Source organism: Apus apus, chromosome 8, assembly GCF_020740795.1.
Source record: "Apus apus isolate bApuApu2 chromosome 8, bApuApu2.pri.cur, whole genome shotgun sequence".
Taxonomy (NCBI): Eukaryota; Metazoa; Chordata; class Aves; order Apodiformes; family Apodidae; genus Apus; species Apus apus.
Genome location: NC_067289.1, coordinates 1,219,284 through 1,239,730, shown reverse-complemented (window position 1 = coordinate 1,239,730; position 20,447 = coordinate 1,219,284). Strand labels below are relative to the sequence as shown.

Here is a 20,447-nt window from a genome sequence, read left to right as displayed (position 1 = left end):
AACAGGAACAGCAGAGTCTGTGGCCACCCTGCTGTTCCCAGGCAGTGCCGTGGGATTGGGCAGGGAGCGGGAACGTCACCTACATGAACAAACTGCTGGAAGAACCATGAGGTGAACATAACCAAGTGTTCATCTCCAGTTTTGCTTCCATGCCCCCCCTTCCTTCCAGGATTTAATCCCAACCAGTAATTTCACTGAGGTATGATACATGGAAAGAGCCTTTCCACTCAAAATGGCAGTTCAGATGTCTTCTCTTTCTTGAAAGAGCATCTTCCACATGTTCAGGTCAGGATGGTCAAAAGCACCACACTGATTTTGTAGCACTACGTATTGAAACACGATCAAAACTCTGCCCCTTCCCAAGAGCCCTGTTCTTTCCCTCTTGGCAACATGTTTGCAGGCAGGAAGACCCCCACAGCAAAACATCTGATGAACTTTTTTCTTTCTTGCTTGCTTTTTTCTGATGCAGTTCTAACAATTACAGGATTTTCATTAAGTTTGGAAGACAACTGCTGTCCTCAAGGGGACAGGAAAGAAAGCTGAAACATCACGCCATTCCTGTGTGAAAAGAAATCCCCCCCTTGAGCAGCCACCTCTGTGCAGAGGCTGAGAACAGTTCCACAGTCCCACCACACTGCAGGAGGATGGGAAGGGACAACTCAATGGGACAACTCTCCACCGGGAACTGGCACAGAGATGTCCCAGTGGAGAGTTGTCCTAGACCCACAGGAGGAACACCAACCAGGTCATGGCAGCTGGAGAACTCCTGCCAGCCCAGCCCATGCTCAGCTGGAGCTGAAATGCTCCTTGGAACTGCTCCATCAGCCCTTCCCTGCACAGGGCTGGTCGGGAGCGAGGCCTGGCTGGGGGCTGCCTAGGACTGAGGTTTCACTCCCAGTCTCTTTGACCACAACCAGCTCTGGAAGGTCCCAGAAGATGCTGCTCCTGTTGCTCTAACGTGGAAACTCATGCTTCACAAACTAGAACCCCTGCAATTATTTTCAGCAATGGTACAATCCTTCCCACTGCTCAGCTTATTCAAGAACAACTAGCCAGGAGGTTAAGGAAACCAAACCAAGCCAACCCTAATTTAAACAATTACAGAATTAGTCATCAACAGACTAAGTGGTATTTAGACAATAAGTTCAACATATGCCACACTGATGCCCTTAGCAGTTGCAAAATAGAATTAGAAAACTAACATTTATTAAATCAATTTGAATTTTAATACACATTTCAAGAACCTGGCAGCATAAAAGGAAATGTTTTTAGAAACAACCTGAATCTACCATTTGCAGTTTTACATGAATGATCAGGGCTCTCCTGTCGACAGTTCCAAAACATGCTTGACCTAAATTCTCCAACTTTTGGTACCATATTTAATGCAGCAGTGAGATAGTAAAGATTCCAAGTACTCCCCACATTTCTGGAGAAAAAGGTACTATGTATTTAATTGAATAAAAGTCCTAATAAATGTACCATCAACAATCTCAGCAAAACTTAACAGCTCTGCAAAAGCATTCAGAAACAACCCATGCTGTGCAGTTCACTCCCCTTAAATCAGACTCTGGTCTGGCTACTTTTCTTACACGTAGTGGACTAATAAACAGATTTACATTAGTAGGTCACGATCAAACCACCAAATTAGAAACTGGCAGGATCCTTTCGGGCCAACACAAAAATCACATACAAGTTTAACTAAATACATTTTAATAGGACATCGTTAAATCTCATGAGGGCTAAAAAACACAGATCTTAGGTACTTGGGTTGGCAAATAAAGACAAGAATACTAAGAAGCATTTTCCACCATTTACTCATTATCAAAAATATTTTTCAACTCTTCTTGCAAAACAAAAACAAAAAAGTACAGACTGGACACATACATCACATTTTTCTTCCTATGGCTTTAACCCCCCACCCTACCCACCCCACAAAAAAGACGGGGGGAGAAACAAACCAAAACCAACAAAAAGATCTGACCACATTCACAGGAAATGACACCATGGTACACTACAAAAACAAAAGGAGGTGTCATTTGTGTCCAAAGGTTTTTGCTTATTTCTTAGGTGAGGAACCATCATTGTCCATGCTTTGTGCCAAATCAAACGCGCCCGGCGTCAGGTCAGCGCGCTGCGGGGTCACTGCGTGGGGGACAGGACAGATGGAAGCAGAAAAGGAACTCAGGAAAGTCACAGACTATTTAACATGCTGCTGAAACAGGAACTGCCTTCTAAATTAGAAGGTATCGGTGTGGGTTCTAGTCAGCCCATGCTTCATTTGTGCTGGATCATTCAAAGAGGAGACGTTTCAGCTTTCAGAAAGGAACCTGGCTTGGTTAGGCTGCTGCTGCTCAAGCCTTAAATGCAAGACTGGACTCTTCTGCCTGAACCCTTCTTTAGGGATTACACCAAAATTAACCATTTTGGCATAAAGCTGAACTCCTACAAAGGTGCTTTTCACTTGAACACTTTCTGAGATAAGCTCTTGGACAACTTGCTGTTATTTCTCCACTTTAGAACCTTTCAGCCCATGTTGAAAAGCACTGACCTTCCAAAAACTCCTTTCTACATACTAGCAAAAAATGAGAGATTCTGGGTGGAGTGAGCTGTACAGCCTCTACTGGCCAACAAACATCCAAAACCTTTGACTTCAGACAGCAGTGGATGCTCTGCCCAGCTGAAGGATGCCTGTCAGCAGAGAAGTGCTTCAAGGGGATGGGTCCCAGGTTTATCTATTAATAAACAATCTCTCCCAGTGCTGGTAACTGCTGTGAAAGACCCTGGCACTGAGTGGCAGCAGAGCTGGGAATCAGCCAAGGAGTCTCCCTGCAATCCACAAAATCCCTCTCTTTTCTAGAAGTAACAGCAGGAAAATCAGCAGGAACTTAAATTTAAAAAAAAAAAAAAAAAGGGGGGGGGTGTGTGGAAGGAGAGAGCAGTGCGAATAAAATTGGAGCAATTTTACAGGTAGTTTTCCTGCCCCAGCCAAAATAGCCAGTGACATGTCAGCCAGAGGGAGGTGGCATAAAGGGCACAGCAGGAACATGACTTGTGGGGTTGCTGAGGAAACAAAAACCCAGCCAGGTTCTTACTGGGATGGTGTGTCCCAGTCAGCAGGGTCACCTCTGACCAGCTCATCCTCCTGACACTTCTCTGGGGCTGAGCTTCTTTTTGGGCTACTTGCTTTCTCAATATAGTACTAAACTTGGTTCAGCTCTTGCACTGAGTAGGTAACGAGTTCTCACATTGGGAAATTATCTGCCCTTTTCAGAATGTGCTCCCCAGTTCAAGGCTGCATTTCCTGCAGGACTTTTGGGCAATTTTCTGGTAATGGTGACTGTAACCAATTGATAATTGCTTTTCTACATCATCATCTAGCACAGTTTAGATGGACTAACTAGATACCACTTTTCTACACTGAAGCAGAAGCTTTGACTGAGCACAAAGCATGGTCAAGTACAATGAGGTTGATACACTTCTTGCCAAAGATCTTGTGATAAAATCATTTACATCAGCAATTGATCTCAAACTATGAGGTGCTGTAAGAACTAAAAACAGTTTTAGGGTAACTCCTCCATTATCTGCAACTATTTCCCAGACACTAATACACATAACATAGCAATGAAAAACACTTGATACAAGTGATCTAAACGCAGGAGCTCCAGCAAGTTAAACAGAACCATAGCTGCCTTAAAACTGTAGCAGTTCCCCTACGGATGGCAGGGAAAAGAGAGAGAGATTCAACAGTCATATCTCATGTCTATAGCTTCATCCAAACTTTTCTCATCGTGTGTACTGGCAGCTAAAAACGTAGTTACTGGTGACCCTGTCACATTGATTACACTGGTGCTTGTGCTGGCATTGCGCACCGCAATGCTCGTCACATTAATGCCCAAAGTAAGCCTAGTCTGCTCCAAGGCCTTTTCTGGCACTGCAAATGCCTCCAGCTTCTTCTCCCCATTAGCCATGTAGGAGTTTTGGCAGCCACGGCATATGCAGTCAAGGCAGGCTTTGCGGTTCGAGTAGCAAGGGCAGCGTTGGCCACGGCATGTAAGAACACTTGGATTTTGGGTGGCACGACCACATTTACACCCTTTCTTTTCTTGTGGCTTTTTATACACAGTTTTTGTTGGGCTTCCTGGCATAACGTTACTGCTAGGAACTTTCTCCTTTGCTTTGTCTTTTGTTTTCAGCACCCCTGGTTTGGCTTTTGGGTGGGATTTCTTAGGGGCATGTTCTAAATTCTTTTTCATGCTTTTATTAGACAGGAGCACAGTTTTACTGATTTTGGGAGTCGTGCCTCCGTTAGGTACAGTTGCGATAGGCTGCAAAGACATTTTGCTTTCCTGTTTCACTGTTACAGGAGCTGATGCTCCCAGTGTTGGGCCACAGATGATGCTGGAAATGGGCAGAGGTTGAACCTTTTCGCTGTCGCTTTCCGACCGAGATCGCTTCCTGTTTAACTTCACTACCTTGGGCGTGGCTGCCGTACAGGAGATCCCGTGAGGAGAAGCATCTGCGGACATGAAAATGTTATGGCTAAGGGATGGGGGAGAGAGCTGCAGGAAGGGGCCGTTAGTCATGTTTGCTTCCAAGCTGGGCTGCAAATTAGAATCACAGACTTCAGTGTTGGAAACGGTCTCTAGGCTCCGGAGAACCTCCTCGACGCTGAGGAGCAGCGACCCGCCCGGCTTGATGTCCTCGCTGAAGCTGCAGATGTCGATGCCCGTCGTGCACAGGTCGCTGGTGGAAACCGTGTCACACACGGGCTGCAGGCTGCTGGGGAGGTCTTCTGTTTTTATGTACTCTCCAGTGCTACAGACATCAATGGTGTTGGCATGTTCTGGAGACGGGATGCTCACGCCCAGTTTATCCACTGACAGCCCGTTACAGTTGGGCAACCCGTTGATGACAGAGCCTCGGATGTCCATGTTGTGTGTGCTTTCTGGTAGGGACGTGAAACCAGCTGGAGGATCCGTGGGGAGCTCTGAGGTGGAAGGTACTGGGGAATGTGTCAAACACAGAGCCAAGGCTGCCTCAGAAGATTTTTCTGTCTCTTCATGGAGTGGTGATCCATCCTTGAGCAAAGCCAGAAGATCTGCAGAACAATCGACTGCCTGGATAATATCTCGCGCCAGCGGAGTCTGCGTTATGTACTCACAGAGTTTCTTGTAGCAGTTCACTAAGATGCTCAGCTGCTTGTTCTCCTCAAACTGTTCATAGTCCTTGCACCAGCTACATGATGGTTTCATCATCATCTTCTTGCCTTTACACGTTTTGCAGACATAATGCTGGCATGTGGAGTTGGTAGGAGCAATTGGGTCTTGTAGCAAATTTCCTAAGGGAAAAAGAAAGAGAAAGATGACAACAGACTCGAGGCAGGTCTTCCAGGAGAGGCTTGGATGATTTTTTTGTACTATCAGGCCTGAAAAAGATCACTAAGTCACAGGAAAACATACCAGCCAAACAACAGGCTGTACAGACCCTCATGGCTGCCCTGCCTGGTTTTAAAACATCAAATTAAATTAAAATTAGAAGAAAACCATGTTCCCATCATTTGTTGTGCTACTGCAGCTTCTAGGAACACTCTCAACTAAAACACAACCAACTTCCTTGTCCCCTTCAGCAGTTTCTTCCATCAAGACTTAGAAAACACATGGGATTTCTATGGATTTACCAAAAGTGGAACAACAAACCCCCATGAAGAGCTAGCGCAGAGACTGTAAGGAAATCAGTGAACACAAATGGCAGTGGAGCAGAGGGGAACTCTGAGAGGAATGTCAAATGATGAAATATCAGCCCCACAAGGAGACACAGCAGACTTTGTTTTACTTTTCCTTTCACTGGGACTAAAAATAGAGCCTGGCTTTCTGACAGTTGGTGCCATGAATAAAGCACAGTTTTTCACTTTGCAAGCAACAAAAACAGTTAAACAGATCCCATGAATTCTTGTAAACATTTAATATAGTAAGATTTTTGAGTCAAGATTTTAAGAAAATAAATTCTATTGCTCTCTAATTGATCAGTCCTGTGCCAACCCAGAAGGTGCAACCAGGTGACTGTTGACAGGTCAGAGGGAGGGAGACTCCTGGTTTTCCAACACACAGGCACGTCTCGGTGGGATAACACCTCAAACAGTGGGACTGTCCTAGCCACGAAGCTGAACTACTTTAAGGTGTCAGTGACAGCACATGACCCAGGCAGGAATGAAGGAACCAGAAGAAAGGGTTTTCTCCAAGATCTTACTGGTAAGAACAAAACACTACTAAAAATCAGTTGCTTAAAGGAACCAGTACACCTGACACCACAGACAGTTTCAGCCACCCAGTACTGACCATCTGGAAGGAAATGTCTCCAGATCTCAGAAAATATAAAAACTTGGGAGGATGATTCTGGTTTTATTTAAGAACAAACCAAGTCAGTGTAAAATATGAAAGGCCAGAGGTAACTGCAATTCTGCACAGGAAGAATCCAACCAGTACCTCTACCAGAAAATGACAGTATTGCTTTGCTCTCTCTAGCCACCTCTAGGCTGGAAAGATTCTAACACCTACATTAACTGTCAGAGTACCTGCAGTCACCTGCAGCACCAGGTTTTCCCTCTGCTCCCAGCAGCAGATTCTCAGCTTTGATCAGACCTCTCTCCAGCCTTTGCTGGATGAGTTACAACCCTCAGTGAATTCTCACCCTGATTTTCCAAAGTGAAAACATGCTCTTATCAACAAATGAATATAATTAAATAATTTGGGAAGAGAAAGCAAAGTGCATATATTAAAACAGACTGAGATGAAAAAATAGTATAAAATATATTTTCTCTCATCACTCACTTGCCAAGGAAATTTTAATCACTTGAACTTTCTGTAACAGATTCTCGTGACACTTCTTTGAAAGGATGTAATTAACTGGACCTCACTGAGTAGATGGAGTTACCAGCTAAGGAATAAACCCCAACCTTTCTATCTGGTGTTACCTTAGTCAAGAAGCTAAACCCTCAGGTAAAAGAGGAAGATGTACCCTGCTAACCCTTGGCTGTATTAGCACACAAAATAAGAAACTCGTTCCTCACTGTGTAGCTTTTGTCTAGCCCGTTCCTAACCTCAATTTTGAAAATTCAACTTTTTATGTGCATTTAAGTGGGCAATTTACATTAGCACAGTAACTCTGTAACACTCTTGAATTCCAGAAGGGAGCAAACTATCTTGTTTTCCCTTTGAAATATGAGTTCTCTGGTACCTCTTTGGGAAAAGGCTGGTCCACCTGAGCTGTCAGTGGCCTGATGGAAACTGGTTTTTGAGCAACAATAACAGGAGTTAGAGCTGAAGTCATCACACAGAGACGAGCTCCACCCTCAGGCACTAGGTGTTGTACTTCTCTTTGCTCATCTAATGAGGAAGGGTGACTCCACGAGACCCACCATGGGAAGACAACAGCAAAACACTCTTCAGGTTAATCAGTGGAGATTTCAAGCCAGTGAATGGTATTATTTATTTTTTTTAAGTTCCCTTTAAATGACACTCAGCAAACAGCCATGCAGGCAGAGATGTCCATCACGGTCCTAAGACTGGATTTGATTTTGTGGGAAAAGTCACTAACTCCCATGGGGAAAAACAAAAGAAAGCTTTAGATCACATCAGCTGGGCTCCGAAGCCATGGCCCTCGGCAGAAAGGGTTCACAAACAACGGTCTATTCCCTCTGGACCTTGAGTCTTTCCAACAGGAAAAGCAGGAATCTGTGCCCTGACCAATGCAGGAGGCAAACACACCTCACCCTCCTTCATTTAATGCCTTGAGACTTCAGAAACCATCACACAACTGCATGCACCCACAGTGCTGCCAGGACCAGAAGCCCACCAACTTTAACACAAAGCCACTGGGGGTGCTCCCTGAACCACCTTTAGCCTCTTTTGCCTGCTTAGGGTAAATATGAGTTATGATGCTTCACCCATCATGAAGCACTGAAATACTTCAGATGAGATGAAAATTTGAATCAGTTTTTTTAAAGAGTCATCACCAACTGTGCATTTTATTTCTCCCAAAATAAATTTGGCTGAAACTTGAATCAGTAAGAATGCTAAAAGAGGATATTGGAAAGTATAAATTTCCAGACTCTGAGGAAAAAAAAAACAGATGAGCAGACAAAACAAAACACTTTACATGCCCCCACTGAAGGGAAGAGCAGAGCGAGTTCTACCCTCAGCAAATGCCAGGCAACCTACACAGGAGAGACACTAGGAATGCCTGAGCTGTGGGAATGTTTTCAGCTTGAGCTCATGTCTCAATGAATATTCATTCTTCAGGCAGAGTTTCTCTCCAGCCTGGACTCTGTGGCACCTGCCACTCCTCAGCTTCAGCACTGTTAGGCTAGAACCAGACTCAGCCACGAGATGCAGGTTCACAGAACGTGAAGTTTCATCACTGTGAATTCTGAGGGAATGGGGTCATATCAGCAGCACCACCCATCAAGACAACACCCAAGCTGCTCCCCAGAACCTGGAGGTACTGAGCTTTGGGACATTCCCAACTGCTGGACCGTGCAGGTTCCCAAGGCATGACATTCATCTGATGCTGCCAACAACCAGATCTTCCCAGATAAAGCTTATAAACTTCACAAAGAAAAGAAACCCAGGAAGCATCCTGAGATGTGACCTCCTCGCCCATGTTCAAACTCCTCTGAAGAACCATCCCAAGTTAGCCCAAACCCAGCCCAACAGCCCGTTCCACCAGTGGCCAAAGCAGGTGCCTGGGGCACAGAGCAAGAACAAGACAAGCAAACTGTTAACACCTGCCCAGCTTTTAACTGTTATTAGCTCAGATACTTCTCATCGGAGATGGGGTTTCCATGTACACAGTAACCCCCAGACTGTCTCCTTAAACTTGCTTCACCTCCTCTTCGACTACTTCAAATGTCATTTGTCACAACAGGCTTTGACAAGAAGTTCCCAGATCAACTATTCATTGTGCTGAGAATCACCTTTTTGTTCTGAACATGACTCTTACTAGTTGCACTTGACAACCTCTGGTTCTTGTGTTGGACGAGGCAAAAGTCAATCCCTGTCCCTCTCTTCCACATCACTCCTGGTTCTACAGACAGCTGCCATGTAACCCTCCAAGTTGGCTGTTCCAGACTGTAGAGAACTTGTTCGTCACATAGGATCACCCCTCCCCCAACTCCTCCACAGTTCTTTTTTGAGACCACAACTGCAGCAACACGAGATACAGCTGAACCACAGCTTTATATAGTGCCATAATGAAGTCTCCACTTATTCCAGTCCTGATTTTTAGCATTTGCTTTGCTTTTTTGATTGACACTCAGCACTGAGCTGATACTGTCATGGAGTTTTCTATTGCAAGGCCAAGATCTCACTTCTTTACTGTGAGCGTGACAGAGCCCTGGAACAGGCTGCCCAGAGAGGCTGTGGAGTCTCCTTCTCTGGAGACTTTCAAGACCTGTCTGGATGCCTTTCTGAGTGATCTGCCCTAGTTGTTGTTCTGGGCTTTTTTGGTCCTGCTCTGGGTTGGACTCAGATGATCTTCAGAGGTCCCTTCCAACCCCTAGTATTCTGTGACTCTGTGGTCGCCATCAGTGCTACCACTTTCCATAAATTTACACAGTTCTATAGATCTGCAAGATACACAAATGGTGAGCTCCAAGAGGTTATTATTTTTTCCATGTTTATAATTTAATATTTATCTAAACTAAATTCAATCTGTCATTTTATTGTGCAGTCACTGATCTTCGTAAGATCCTTCCACAATTACTCAATGCAGTCCTTCATTTCTGCTACCCTGAATAGCTTGGTATTGCTAAGCTTTGCCTCATCTTTTCTCACCCTCTTTTGCAAGGGAAATATGAGGACAACAAAAGTAAAATCCTGTTCTTACAAAGCCTCTAGTAAGAGGCTTTCCCTAAACATCATCAGTTCTTCACTATCCTACTTTCAGAAAGGTTTACTAAACATCTCCATTAATACAAGCACATTTAACAAGCATGTCCAGGGGAAATACTTTTAGTAAAATATTTACAAAATATTGCAGCTGTCGTGGAAAGGCTGCTACCAGGGGGGAGGTCACTGAAACCACGAGGAATACTTCCGATTGCGTTCCTTAATGAGCTACATTCCTTAATGACTTCACAGCTGCAGGAAGAGGGGAAGCATCTGCAAACTGTCTCAGAGACCAAAGGGAGGAAAAGAATTGGAAATCAAAGCAATCCTCAGGTGTACAGAGCCAGGGAATGTCCTCCAAATGGGTGAAATTCACTGAGAAGGAAGACTTGCATGAAACAGGTCACCTCCTTCCATCCTCAGCAGAGGCAGAAATCCAATGCCCTAGAAAAGGGACTCACCACCACTAACTACTTTAGTACCCTTGGAAAAGCCTCCTGAAACTTTCTGTGGTATTGCCTTTTTTAACAGCTCAGACTCTTGATGATGTAACTATTAAGTCTTAACTTGACAAAGGAAACTAGGAAAAAATATTACACAAATTTTGTTGCATCATGAATGCATCACTAGGGCTCATCTCCAGCATTTGTCTGCCAAAACAGTGTTTAATCCTCGACTGCATTTGCACCACCAGGATCACCCTTGTTTTCCAGGGCACAGCAAGCAGGTGGGAAGCTCAGCAGTCCAGCCTGGGCTCCTGGCACTCCACCTGGCTGACCTGGTGGAACTGGCACCCATGGAGAAGGGGAGAAGGTGGCAAGAAGGAAGCTCATGGGCACCACTTCATCCCTTACCATCAAACATGACAGGGACTGTGATTCTGGTTTTAAAGTTATAAAAATCAATCTGATGAAGCACACACACACCTCTATGTAAGACTTGAATTAATGTATGGCAAGCACCTCAAAATAATAACCGTAAGCTGGAGATTTAACAGTTGTGCTGCTGCACTTTCTGAGTTTTCATTTCTGGATTCAACAGGCAGTAAGCTCTAACAAAGTGCTACATTCAGGTTTCAAGGTTAACCACCTCCTGAAGGATGGGAGCTAGTTCTCACCAGCTGGTGTTATCACTTGATACATGCTTTTTGAAATTCAGCTATCCATCCACCTGCAGCTCCAGCATTTCAGCTGAAGCAGCCTCTGGAAGGAAAAGCCTTGGTCCCCCTCCACCTTCCCTGCACTGCTTCCTGCTCCAGTCCCACACAGCATCTCTTCATCTAAGACATGACCAGGTAGGTCTGACTGGAGTAAATAGCTCCATGAGGTTTTAAAACATGCAAAAGAAAAATACAATCAACCAAAAGAGCAAGAACATTTTCAGAGTCTGATAAAAACCCTGAAAGTGTGATTTCCAAAACTATTTGACAATAGACAGGCAGGGATGTAAGTAGTAAAAAGGTCTGTGAACCATCTGCAGAAAAAGCAAACAAATGTGGAAGATCTGTTTTACAGGGGCATTGATTAGAAAGGAAGGTAACTAAACACACTCAAAAACAGAGAAACTTGAGGAGAGGTTAGTGCAAAGGACAAGTGCCAAAGACAAGACAACAAACAGTGCAAGATCTCCTTCCATGGATCTCAAGCCCAAACACAAACCCTTCCAATCCCACGCCCAGGGCAGTGGGCTGGAACCACAGGCTGGATGATCTGTTTCACAAATCCTGCACCAGCCAAGAGGTGTCTCACAGAGGCAGAGGTGTCCTACCCTTGCCTGGACAAACTGTCTCAGTTGGAAAAAAAAATTGGCAGCTTATCTCATCACACAGAGAGCACCTGGATCACCAGGCAGAGGTGCCACCCAGCAGCCACACATCCCACATGGTCAGGAAACAGCAGCACTGGGAGCTGCCATGCTTGGCTGCGCCAGGAAGACACAGGACACATCCTGGCACCAAACTTTGAACCTGTGTCTACAAAACATAGAGGGAAAGAGGAGTTCACACTGACAGCACTAGGAATGTACTTATTCTTTAATGTTTTTTGTCAGACAAGGTTTAGTAGACAGATGAAGTGAGGTTTATTCAGCCGAGTGGTAGAAAGAGAAAAAAAACTGACCAAGGGTTTCAGCACTCAACCCTCTTCCAGATCTGAAACAGCAGGAAGAGTTTACACTGGTGAATGAAATTATAGTATTTCTTCTGAAAATACATGTTGCTTCTAGATCACCACCACAACCACAGTGCCACTAGAACTGGTCCAAAGACATTCACAAGCATTGACAGATTCCCTGGCACGTGAAAGAGAAACACAACAATCATGCAAAAAAGCCTGAAAAAATACCAAAATTATTTCAAATTTTTATCAGAGGAAACATTCTGCTGGCTACTGAGTATTTCAGAGCATCTTCCATCAACAACCAACTATGAACAATTAGCTCCAGAAATTATGACCCTCATACAGGGATGGTCATGACTAAAGAATTAATGACTGTATAACTCTTTGGAAAAAGAAAACCTGCACTATTTTGGTCTGAACACCATGGGAACCCAAATTAACCATGATAAGAATACAGTTAGACTATTTTTCTGCATATTTGGAGAAATACAGCAACCTCTTTAGCTAAAGCATGTTAACTGTCAAAGGGCCTGCTCTGTTCTCTGACTCCACCTCCTGCATAATAAACAACAGAATGTATTTTACTGAGTCTTATGCCAAAGTTTTATTTCTGTTTGAAAGTTTATGTTTACAAAATCACTGACTGGAAAGAATTCTAAATGCATTTGGAAAAAAAACTAGACGGCAAAGTTCAAACTTTGTAATGAACAGCCTTTAAAAAGATTAATAAATTCATCTTTTTCCCAGTCCAAGGTAAAATGTTCCTGTACAATGTCCTCCCCAAAAGTCAAGGTTGCTGTATTTTAAGAGGTTTTAAATGGCAAAGTTAACGTTTTTCCTATGGGTCTAAGATTAATGTTACATGCTTTTATGCAGCATAAACACTCAAAATTGAGTTACAATTTGCTTTGAAAGTTATAGATCAAACAAAATCTATCACAAACAAAATAGTAATGAAAACTGTTTCCCCCCCCCCATACAAAAGGGCTCAGGCTATCAAGACTAACCACACAACCTTCAAGTATTAACTCTGCTCTTGGTGCCCACTGGAGACAGAGCAAGCCCTGTGCTGGACCTGCAAGGCTCAGGGGACAGAGAATAACAAATGACATCACTGAAGGACTTCAAAGTGAATTCCTCACTGAGCAGGAAAATCTTTACTATCTGGAAAGCACCGTGCTCAAGAAGGGTTGTGCTGGGCATTATTTCTCAAGCCATATACTAGATGCAAAATATCTTTTCTGGCCTCACACAGAACTCCAGTAATATCCAGCAACTGCTTACTCCACATGGAGTCAAACTAACCTGTAAATCATACCATGGTAAGAAAACAAAACCAAAGAGATCTGTGTTTGAATGCACTATGTCCATAGACCTGGACAACAAAGCTGTCCCAATAAAGATGCCTCTTGGCAATACATTAACTTTTCTTTAAACACTCTGAAACACAATCGGTTTAATCAATATCCTCAGGCCACCATCAGACCCATCCATTCTCAAACCCTGTCCCAGGCTCACCAGCAGGCAACACTGCCATCTTCACTCTGCAACCTGCTTTTCTGAACCCATGATCAACCAGCTGCTAAGGTGGACACCTCAGTTACTTCTCTTCTTTCTCCTCTTATCAATTTTGTTCCAAGACAGAGGATTATTTTTAGTTTAGAAACCAATTTTAATTCAACTGATAGAACTTTATGTTATCATAACATACACAGCACAATGGGGACAACCTTGGAAAAGCAGTTCTCCCAGGAGTCACACACAGGATTTAAAAACAGGAAAGGGAAACAGTGAATTTAAGCAAGATTTTAAGAGGAAGAGAAATCATCCAACATGTTCTTGGCTAAAAATGGGTGTGTTCAGGGATGTGGGAGTGGATATCTTACAGGCAACTGCCCATGCTGGTTATCTCCAAACCAAGAAGAATAATAATACTTGCAGCAGAAGGTATTTGATATGTACTTAGTCCCATAGTCCATGTTCCCCAGTGATTCAGAGATTCTACTTATTTTGCATGTTCCTCAGAAAGTCGTAAGTTTTTTGGCAACTATTCATGTCATTTTTCAGGGGAAAATAACATACTTCTAAAAACTACAGTTTTAGAATGGACAGTATTTCTCATCAGTGCAAATGAAGACAGAAGAAAATGTCAATGAAAAATACATGGAAAAAAAAAGCACAGATCCCAGTTACTTCTCAAACACAGAAGGGAGCTCTGGCTGGCAGCATGTATCAATCAGCCTTCACTCTCCTTAATCTGAGGAGAAGGGACAAGGAATCAGAGCACTAGGCTAAACTTTCCCATCACAAAACCTAAACATGCCATTTCACTTTAAAACTCTGAAACTCAGTCAGGGCTCACATCCCAAGCAGAAAATCCAGTACCATGCACACAATTCAGTTTTGATAGCAGAGGAAATCTGTTTCTTCTGCCTTCTTCCACCTTTTTGGCCAGAAATAAAATTCTCTAGAAAGTTTAAATCTATTTAGGTGTCACTCAACTATCTTCTCTTCTCTGAAGGATGTCTTATTAACTGCTGCACTCCCCAGATTGTCTCAATACCACCGGTGAAAAAAAAAGAGTGCTTACTCTAGAGCAATAGCCTGCCTGCATTCCACTTGCTGGAGGTGCTTCCTCCCTTAGGTATTTGTAGGCATTTTCCTAAGAAAGCTGAATGAACCTATCCCATTCCAATTCCCAGCTTCCCAAAGACAAAGCACAGCCTAACGAGCTCTACCGGGGATCCCTAATAACTGAAGCCAAGGGGACCAGAGGAGGTCACACCCGGCACTGGACCAGGGGTCAGTGCAGTCAGCCGCAGAAGCACTGAGGAAATGGCAAGGGGGAAGAGGAGGAGCCTTCACGGGTCCAACATGGAAGACAAGGCACAAGGATTTAAAATTTTGCACAACTCAGTACGCCACCAACTATGGAGAAATTCCAAACCCAGCTAGCAGAATGAGTTCTTACTTACATTGACAGTGTAGCTTCTAAAAAACAGGCTAATACTTTAACACACGAGCAAGATGGAAGTAACATCCCTACACCACTCTCCATGAAGTGACATCCCTATACTACTCTTTATATAGGGAAACAAAAAGCCAACAATTATTTTTTTAACCCACGCCACTCCCCACGCTTGGGGGTTGCTTCCGTAATGCCACTTGACCATTTAGCCTTCAACCCTCTGACTGAAATTCCCCAGAGCTACCTCAAAATGCTGGGTAGGAGCTGCAGAAGGTACCTCAGTACTGCCACCTTGTTTCTTTGTTCCTTCCCACCCCTTAATCTCCCCTAAGCCACATGTTGTCTCACATCCCCTTGCTTAGATGACAGGATGTTTAAGGCAAGAACTGTATTCTCACCCTGTATGCCTACAGCAAGAGCTACACCTGGGTCCTGGCCAAACCTCAAGTGTTGTCCTGAAGCTCTGGAACCTTTCAAGCACTTTCACATTCTACATCAGCAACAACAATTTTTGACACACCTTTTAAAGAATCCTTCAGAGGTTCCAGGATGAAGTTTTCTACAGAAAAAAAGCTATGCTGCTCTGACAGGCAATCCGCCTCTTACAGGCATTTTAACTGAACTTCAAAAAAGGCTGTTAATGCTGAAAATTGAACCCCTGCATGACTTGCAGCAGCCTACATCTTATGTGAAAAAGAAGATTTTTATCCCTACAGGCAGTACTTTTGAAACACAGACACTTGTTGCGTGAATCCTATTTTTAAATTAAATGTATTAACATGCAATTTAATAATAATTACATTAGTCCAGAGACTGAAAACTCAGATTTCACATCCTCAAAACACGTAAGGCACACACCTTCTGTCTAGTGCACGCAGGGGAAGAGTTATTTTTAAATTCTGAACGCTCTAGGAGGTGTTGTCTTGTACACCCCTGTGAAAGGATGATGCATCACCTACAGCACCATCTAGGAAACTATCACAGGATCACACTTAAATCCTAGAAACACACACCACTGCACATCAGCATCATTTCACCTTTATAACCCAGCAGGAAAGACAGAGACCTCAAACCACCTAGAGCCTATCTGGCTGACTCACAATGTCACACTGTATTTACATGAGGAATTTCTACTGATGGAGCTTCATGTGTGCCAATCTGAATAAAAAGATCAGAGCTTTAATTAGAAATCCATAATTCTGTGGGTCCAAAAACTTCTGACACCCCTACAATGTGAGCTGGTTTAAAGGCCTATCACATCAAAAGAAAATGAGTTGGTTTATGACCAGGACATTGAGAAAACAGTGAAAGCGCAATAACCTTAGTTGATTTATGTAGCTGTCACTCATTTCTTCTAAAACAGTTGTCTAAAATTGAAGGAACAATTCTGACTGCAGAATTAATACCTACAGCATAACAAAGCATTACAGAATACAATCAGAGTGATTAAATACTGAGGAAAGGCTGAGGACACAAGGAGCACTAATTTGGGGAGTAATTTCCTGAGGGAAGTCCTAGAAGTCCAACACTTGGGACTTTCACCCAGCGTAGAGGAATTCTGCACTACTGATACTTCATGCAGGGTTTCTCCAACAAAGTGTGTTTTAAATATTGACACTCCAGACCCTATTCTACTAAGATCTGTGCAAGGGAAGCACCCGACACCCAAAGTTCCATCTACATGAACCAATACCCAGATACCCGGATCTCACAGACTACACAGGGTAGAAAGAAGCGAGTACCTGAGAAGCTTTAGGTATTTTTTAAAAACCCACACTATGAGGTTCTGGGTGGTCAGAGCACACTCATTCTTGTGATTATGACTCCTCCCTAAGTAACCTTTACTTCAGTACTTTTTACCTTCTAAAGCACTGAAGTTAAAAAGGTTTTGGCAGCTGGGTAGGCTTTCAGTGACCTTAAATATGCAGGAAGTGTAACAGGTCCTAGCACTAAAGTATTTTTTAAATTTTTTTAAATATCATAGCAAGGTCAGAGAGCCAAAGGGAGAAAAGAGGCACCAATATTCACCCATGGCAGAAGTGGCAGAAATGGGGAAAAAAAAAAAGCAACCAAGGAAGAAAAGGTCGATTTGCCTTTATCAGTCTGAGCTGAAGATTTATAGCTGCTGGTGGACACCAGAGTGGACAGTTTTGTGTCAGACAGGGTAAATTAGAGTTAGTCTCCCATGACTAACTGCCTGCAGGTTCATAAAAGATACTTCACTAACTGCAGGCCAGGAACTGAATTCACTGTGTGGCTTCACAAAGAGCCTGACATTTACCCAGGCCTCTGTACACCACCACACCGTGAACAGGAGCCCAAGACCCAGGGAGAGAATCCTGGGGAATCACTGGCAGATACAATGTCTGAAAGCAGCAGCAACTAGTTATCTGAAAGCCAGACACAGAGGACAAAAAAAACATAAGCCACAGCAGCAACCTTAAAATGCAAAGAAATTAAGAGATGAAAAGTGGAACCATCGAAAAGTAGTTTGTAGGTAGGAATATCCACGGAGGCACAAATCAATTGGAAAAAAAACAAAACTAAAAAGCATGATCTGCTCTACCAAACTGAGAGTGACAGAAAAGCTGAAGAGAGGGAAAATAGCTCAGGAATTTGGGCAGGGATAAATTAAAGATAAATGATTTCAATAGCACAGAGTGTAAAAATAAGATTGCAAAAGGCCAAGAAGGGAAGAAGTCAAGGCAAGAACAAAAAACACGTTTCAGAAGACTAGTCTTGAAGCAGAGAGGCCAGATAGCACAGTAGTTAGAAACACATGGTCCTATGTTTTGGTTTTTTTTAAAAGCAGAAAAACATTAGCATGTTTCGAGGCAAAAGCAGCCTGATGACTGATCAAAAGCAAGAAGCATTTATGGAAAAAAGCACTGTTAGGGATGGGAACTAACAGGGCCCAAGGTAACAAGCAAGAGGTAAAGAGCAAAGATGCACTTGATACTGACAGCAGGGTTAGGAGAGGAAAAAAAACCTTGGACAAATTATTTCAGGAAATGACGAGGCAGTGATCCTGGGAACAGGCTCCCTCTTTCCCAGTACAAACACATCTCTATTTTCTAAGACTTTAAGTGGGAGGAGCCAATTGCTACAGGATAGGAAGCATCCAACACTGGTTTAGAAGCCTCAACAGTTGAAATCCTGATCCTGTAACTAAATACAATATTTAACTTTATAAACCATGGTAATTCAATTAAATCTCAGTGTGACCACACACATTAGTAAATAGAAACACGTGCAATCACAGTGGACATAAGTCCACTCTGTTAAGAAAATACAAACACACACAGGACCAGGACTTAAAACTACCAGGGGGAAAAGAAGGAGAATTAACAAAATTAATCAACCAAGAGGTCTAACAGGTCAGACTCCCTCTCCCAACACTGACCAAGGCTTCAAAGGAAAGTTCAAGAAAGGTTGACAGCTTATTCCAGAGCTTCCTACAAGGAACAGACACGTGCCCCCACCATAAACACAGCAGAATGCAATTCCCTCCCCATGTTTCCCAGACTGTAATAGTGAAATTCCCGGTCTGCCTTTGACCACAACATGCAGAACGTTCTTTTTCGCGAAGAGGGAGCAGGGAAATCCTAGCAGAATTTTCAGACTATTTGCTTTTTATGGCAATTATTGTTACAGGACGATTATCTACTGCACACACAGACACACACACACACAAAAAAAACAACCCCAAACGTTGTTTCTGTGCGCTTAAAATTCCTGGCTTTCAATCTGAACGACAATCTGTATTTCTTTACATTTCAAGGAGAAAAAAATAAAAGCAAAAAGTTCTTATTTCCCTGCCTCTCTGCTCTGGACACGGTTTGAGTGTCCCTCACTTGCTCTTGAGTCATCACTTCTTTAAAGGAATTAACTCCACTATTCCAGGGTACTCCAACAACCACTAACAACTCCCGTACCCTTTAAGAAATGACCATAATAAAGCGCTGCGTTTCGGGCAAAACTCTCTCTCTCTGTCCCCAGCACCAACCCGGTGTTTCCTGCGCACCCCCCCGCGCCCTGGATCCCTCTGCCCAACGCTGCCCCCCACCTCGGGCCGGGTCTGGCGGCGGGAAGGGGGGGCCGGAACCGAAGGAAATTTGCACCCCCCCTTCCCCACCTTTCCCACCCCGCCCACGTGGGCCCCGGCGCCCACCCCCCCCCCCCCCCCAAACCCCCCCGGCGCCCACAGCCTCGGTAGCAGCGGGGGCTCCGCGGCCAAAGGCTGAGGAATAAACTTTCCCGGGCCGCTTCCCAGCGGGAGCCGGGCGGAGGGGCCGGGCCGGGCCCCCCCGGGGCGGTCCCACCGGGCCCAGGGCCGCCGAGCCCCGGGGGGGGGAGGGGGGGTGGGGGCTCATTGTGCAGGGAACAAAAGAAAGATCCTCACCGCAAACGCAGCAGGAGAGGGACTGCCTGAAGTAGGGCAGGAGCTTGTTAATCTCGGTAAAGGACTGGGGGTCCCCAGGGTCGTAGTTGAGCACCAGGCGGCTCGCGGAAACGTAGAGAGCAGTGGCATTCACCGGGTTCATCGCAGCCGCTCGCACGCCGCCGGCTCCGGAGCGAGAAGAAAGCGCGGCGCCGAGCCCGTGCCGGCCGCGGGGGCAGGTGGCCCCGGGGCGGGGGCAGGCCGGGTGTCACCTTGGTCCGGGGCCACCTGGAGCCGCGCGGCGGCGGCAGCGCGGAGGCCGCGGCGGCCCTGTCAGAGGGGCCGCGCTGGCTCCTCCTCCGCCTCCAGCGGGGCCTCGCTCCCAGCAGCGGCCTCGGCCCGCCCGCGGCGGCACAGCGCAGGGAGAGGGCGGCGGCGCTTACTCCAGGCTGCGGGCCATGCCGGGCCGCCCTCCCCCGGGCCCTGCTGCTCTCCGAGCGGACGCTGGCTCAGCGGCGGCCCGGCATGGCGGCCGCAGGCAGGAACCGCGAAGCCAGCGCAGGGCGGCGGGGCCGGGCCCCGATCCGGCGGCGGGGGAGGGAGGGAGGGAGGCGGATGCACCTGGGCCTCAGCGCGGCCGCATCACCGCGGCGCCGCCGCGGCCTCCTCCGCGGGGCCGGTGAGGTGCCGGCTGGCGGCGGCGGGGCGGGCGCCGCTCGCGGGGCCGGGTCCGCCGCCCGATCCGCGCCGCAATGTCAACGGCAACCGTTAGGTCCGACCGTCACTGCGGAGCCATCGCCGCTGCCGCCCAGCGCCCGCCGCTGCGCATGCGCGGCCGCGCCGCTTCCCTCCCGCAGCGGGGCCCGTCCCGCGGCGCGGGGCGGAGGGAGACGGCAGCGCGGCGCAGCGCCCCCTGGCGGGGCCCGGCCGCCCGGCCTGGGCGCGGCGCCCGCCTGAGGCAGCGGCAGCGCCCGTCGCCTCCGCGCCCGCCTCGTCCCCCCTCAGCTCCCGTTCCCCCTGAGCGCCCGTCGCCCCTCAGCTCCTGTCCCCCCCCAGTGCCCGCCTCGTCCCCCCTGAGCTTCCGTCTCCCCTCAGCG

General features: G+C 45.8%; 1 protein-coding gene across 1 annotated transcript; it reads right to left on the bottom strand.

Annotated features, from left to right (window-relative positions):
- Positions 1-1,173: 1,173 nt before the first annotated feature.
- On the bottom strand, positions 1,174-20,143 carry MSL2 (MSL complex subunit 2). The gene is made up of 2 exons (XM_051625958.1): positions 19,372-20,143; positions 1,174-5,338 (listed from the first exon to the last, which is right to left on the bottom strand). Exons 1-2 carry the CDS (start codon positions 19,511-19,513, stop codon positions 3,741-3,743), a joined length of 1,740 nt encoding a protein of 579 aa, XP_051481918.1. The 5' UTR covers positions 19,514-20,143; the 3' UTR covers positions 1,174-3,740.
- Between the last annotated feature and the right edge of the window lie 304 nt (positions 20,144-20,447).

Coding starts and splice junctions, on each gene's coding strand:
- MSL2 (XM_051625958.1), bottom strand. CDS start 19,513: ATGAACCCGGTGAATGCCACTGCTCTCTACGTTTCCGCGAGCCGCCTG. Junction 5,339..19,371: donor CCTCTCCTGCTGCGTTTGCG/GTGAGGATCTTT, acceptor TTTTTCCCTTAG/GAAATTTGCTACAAGACCCA.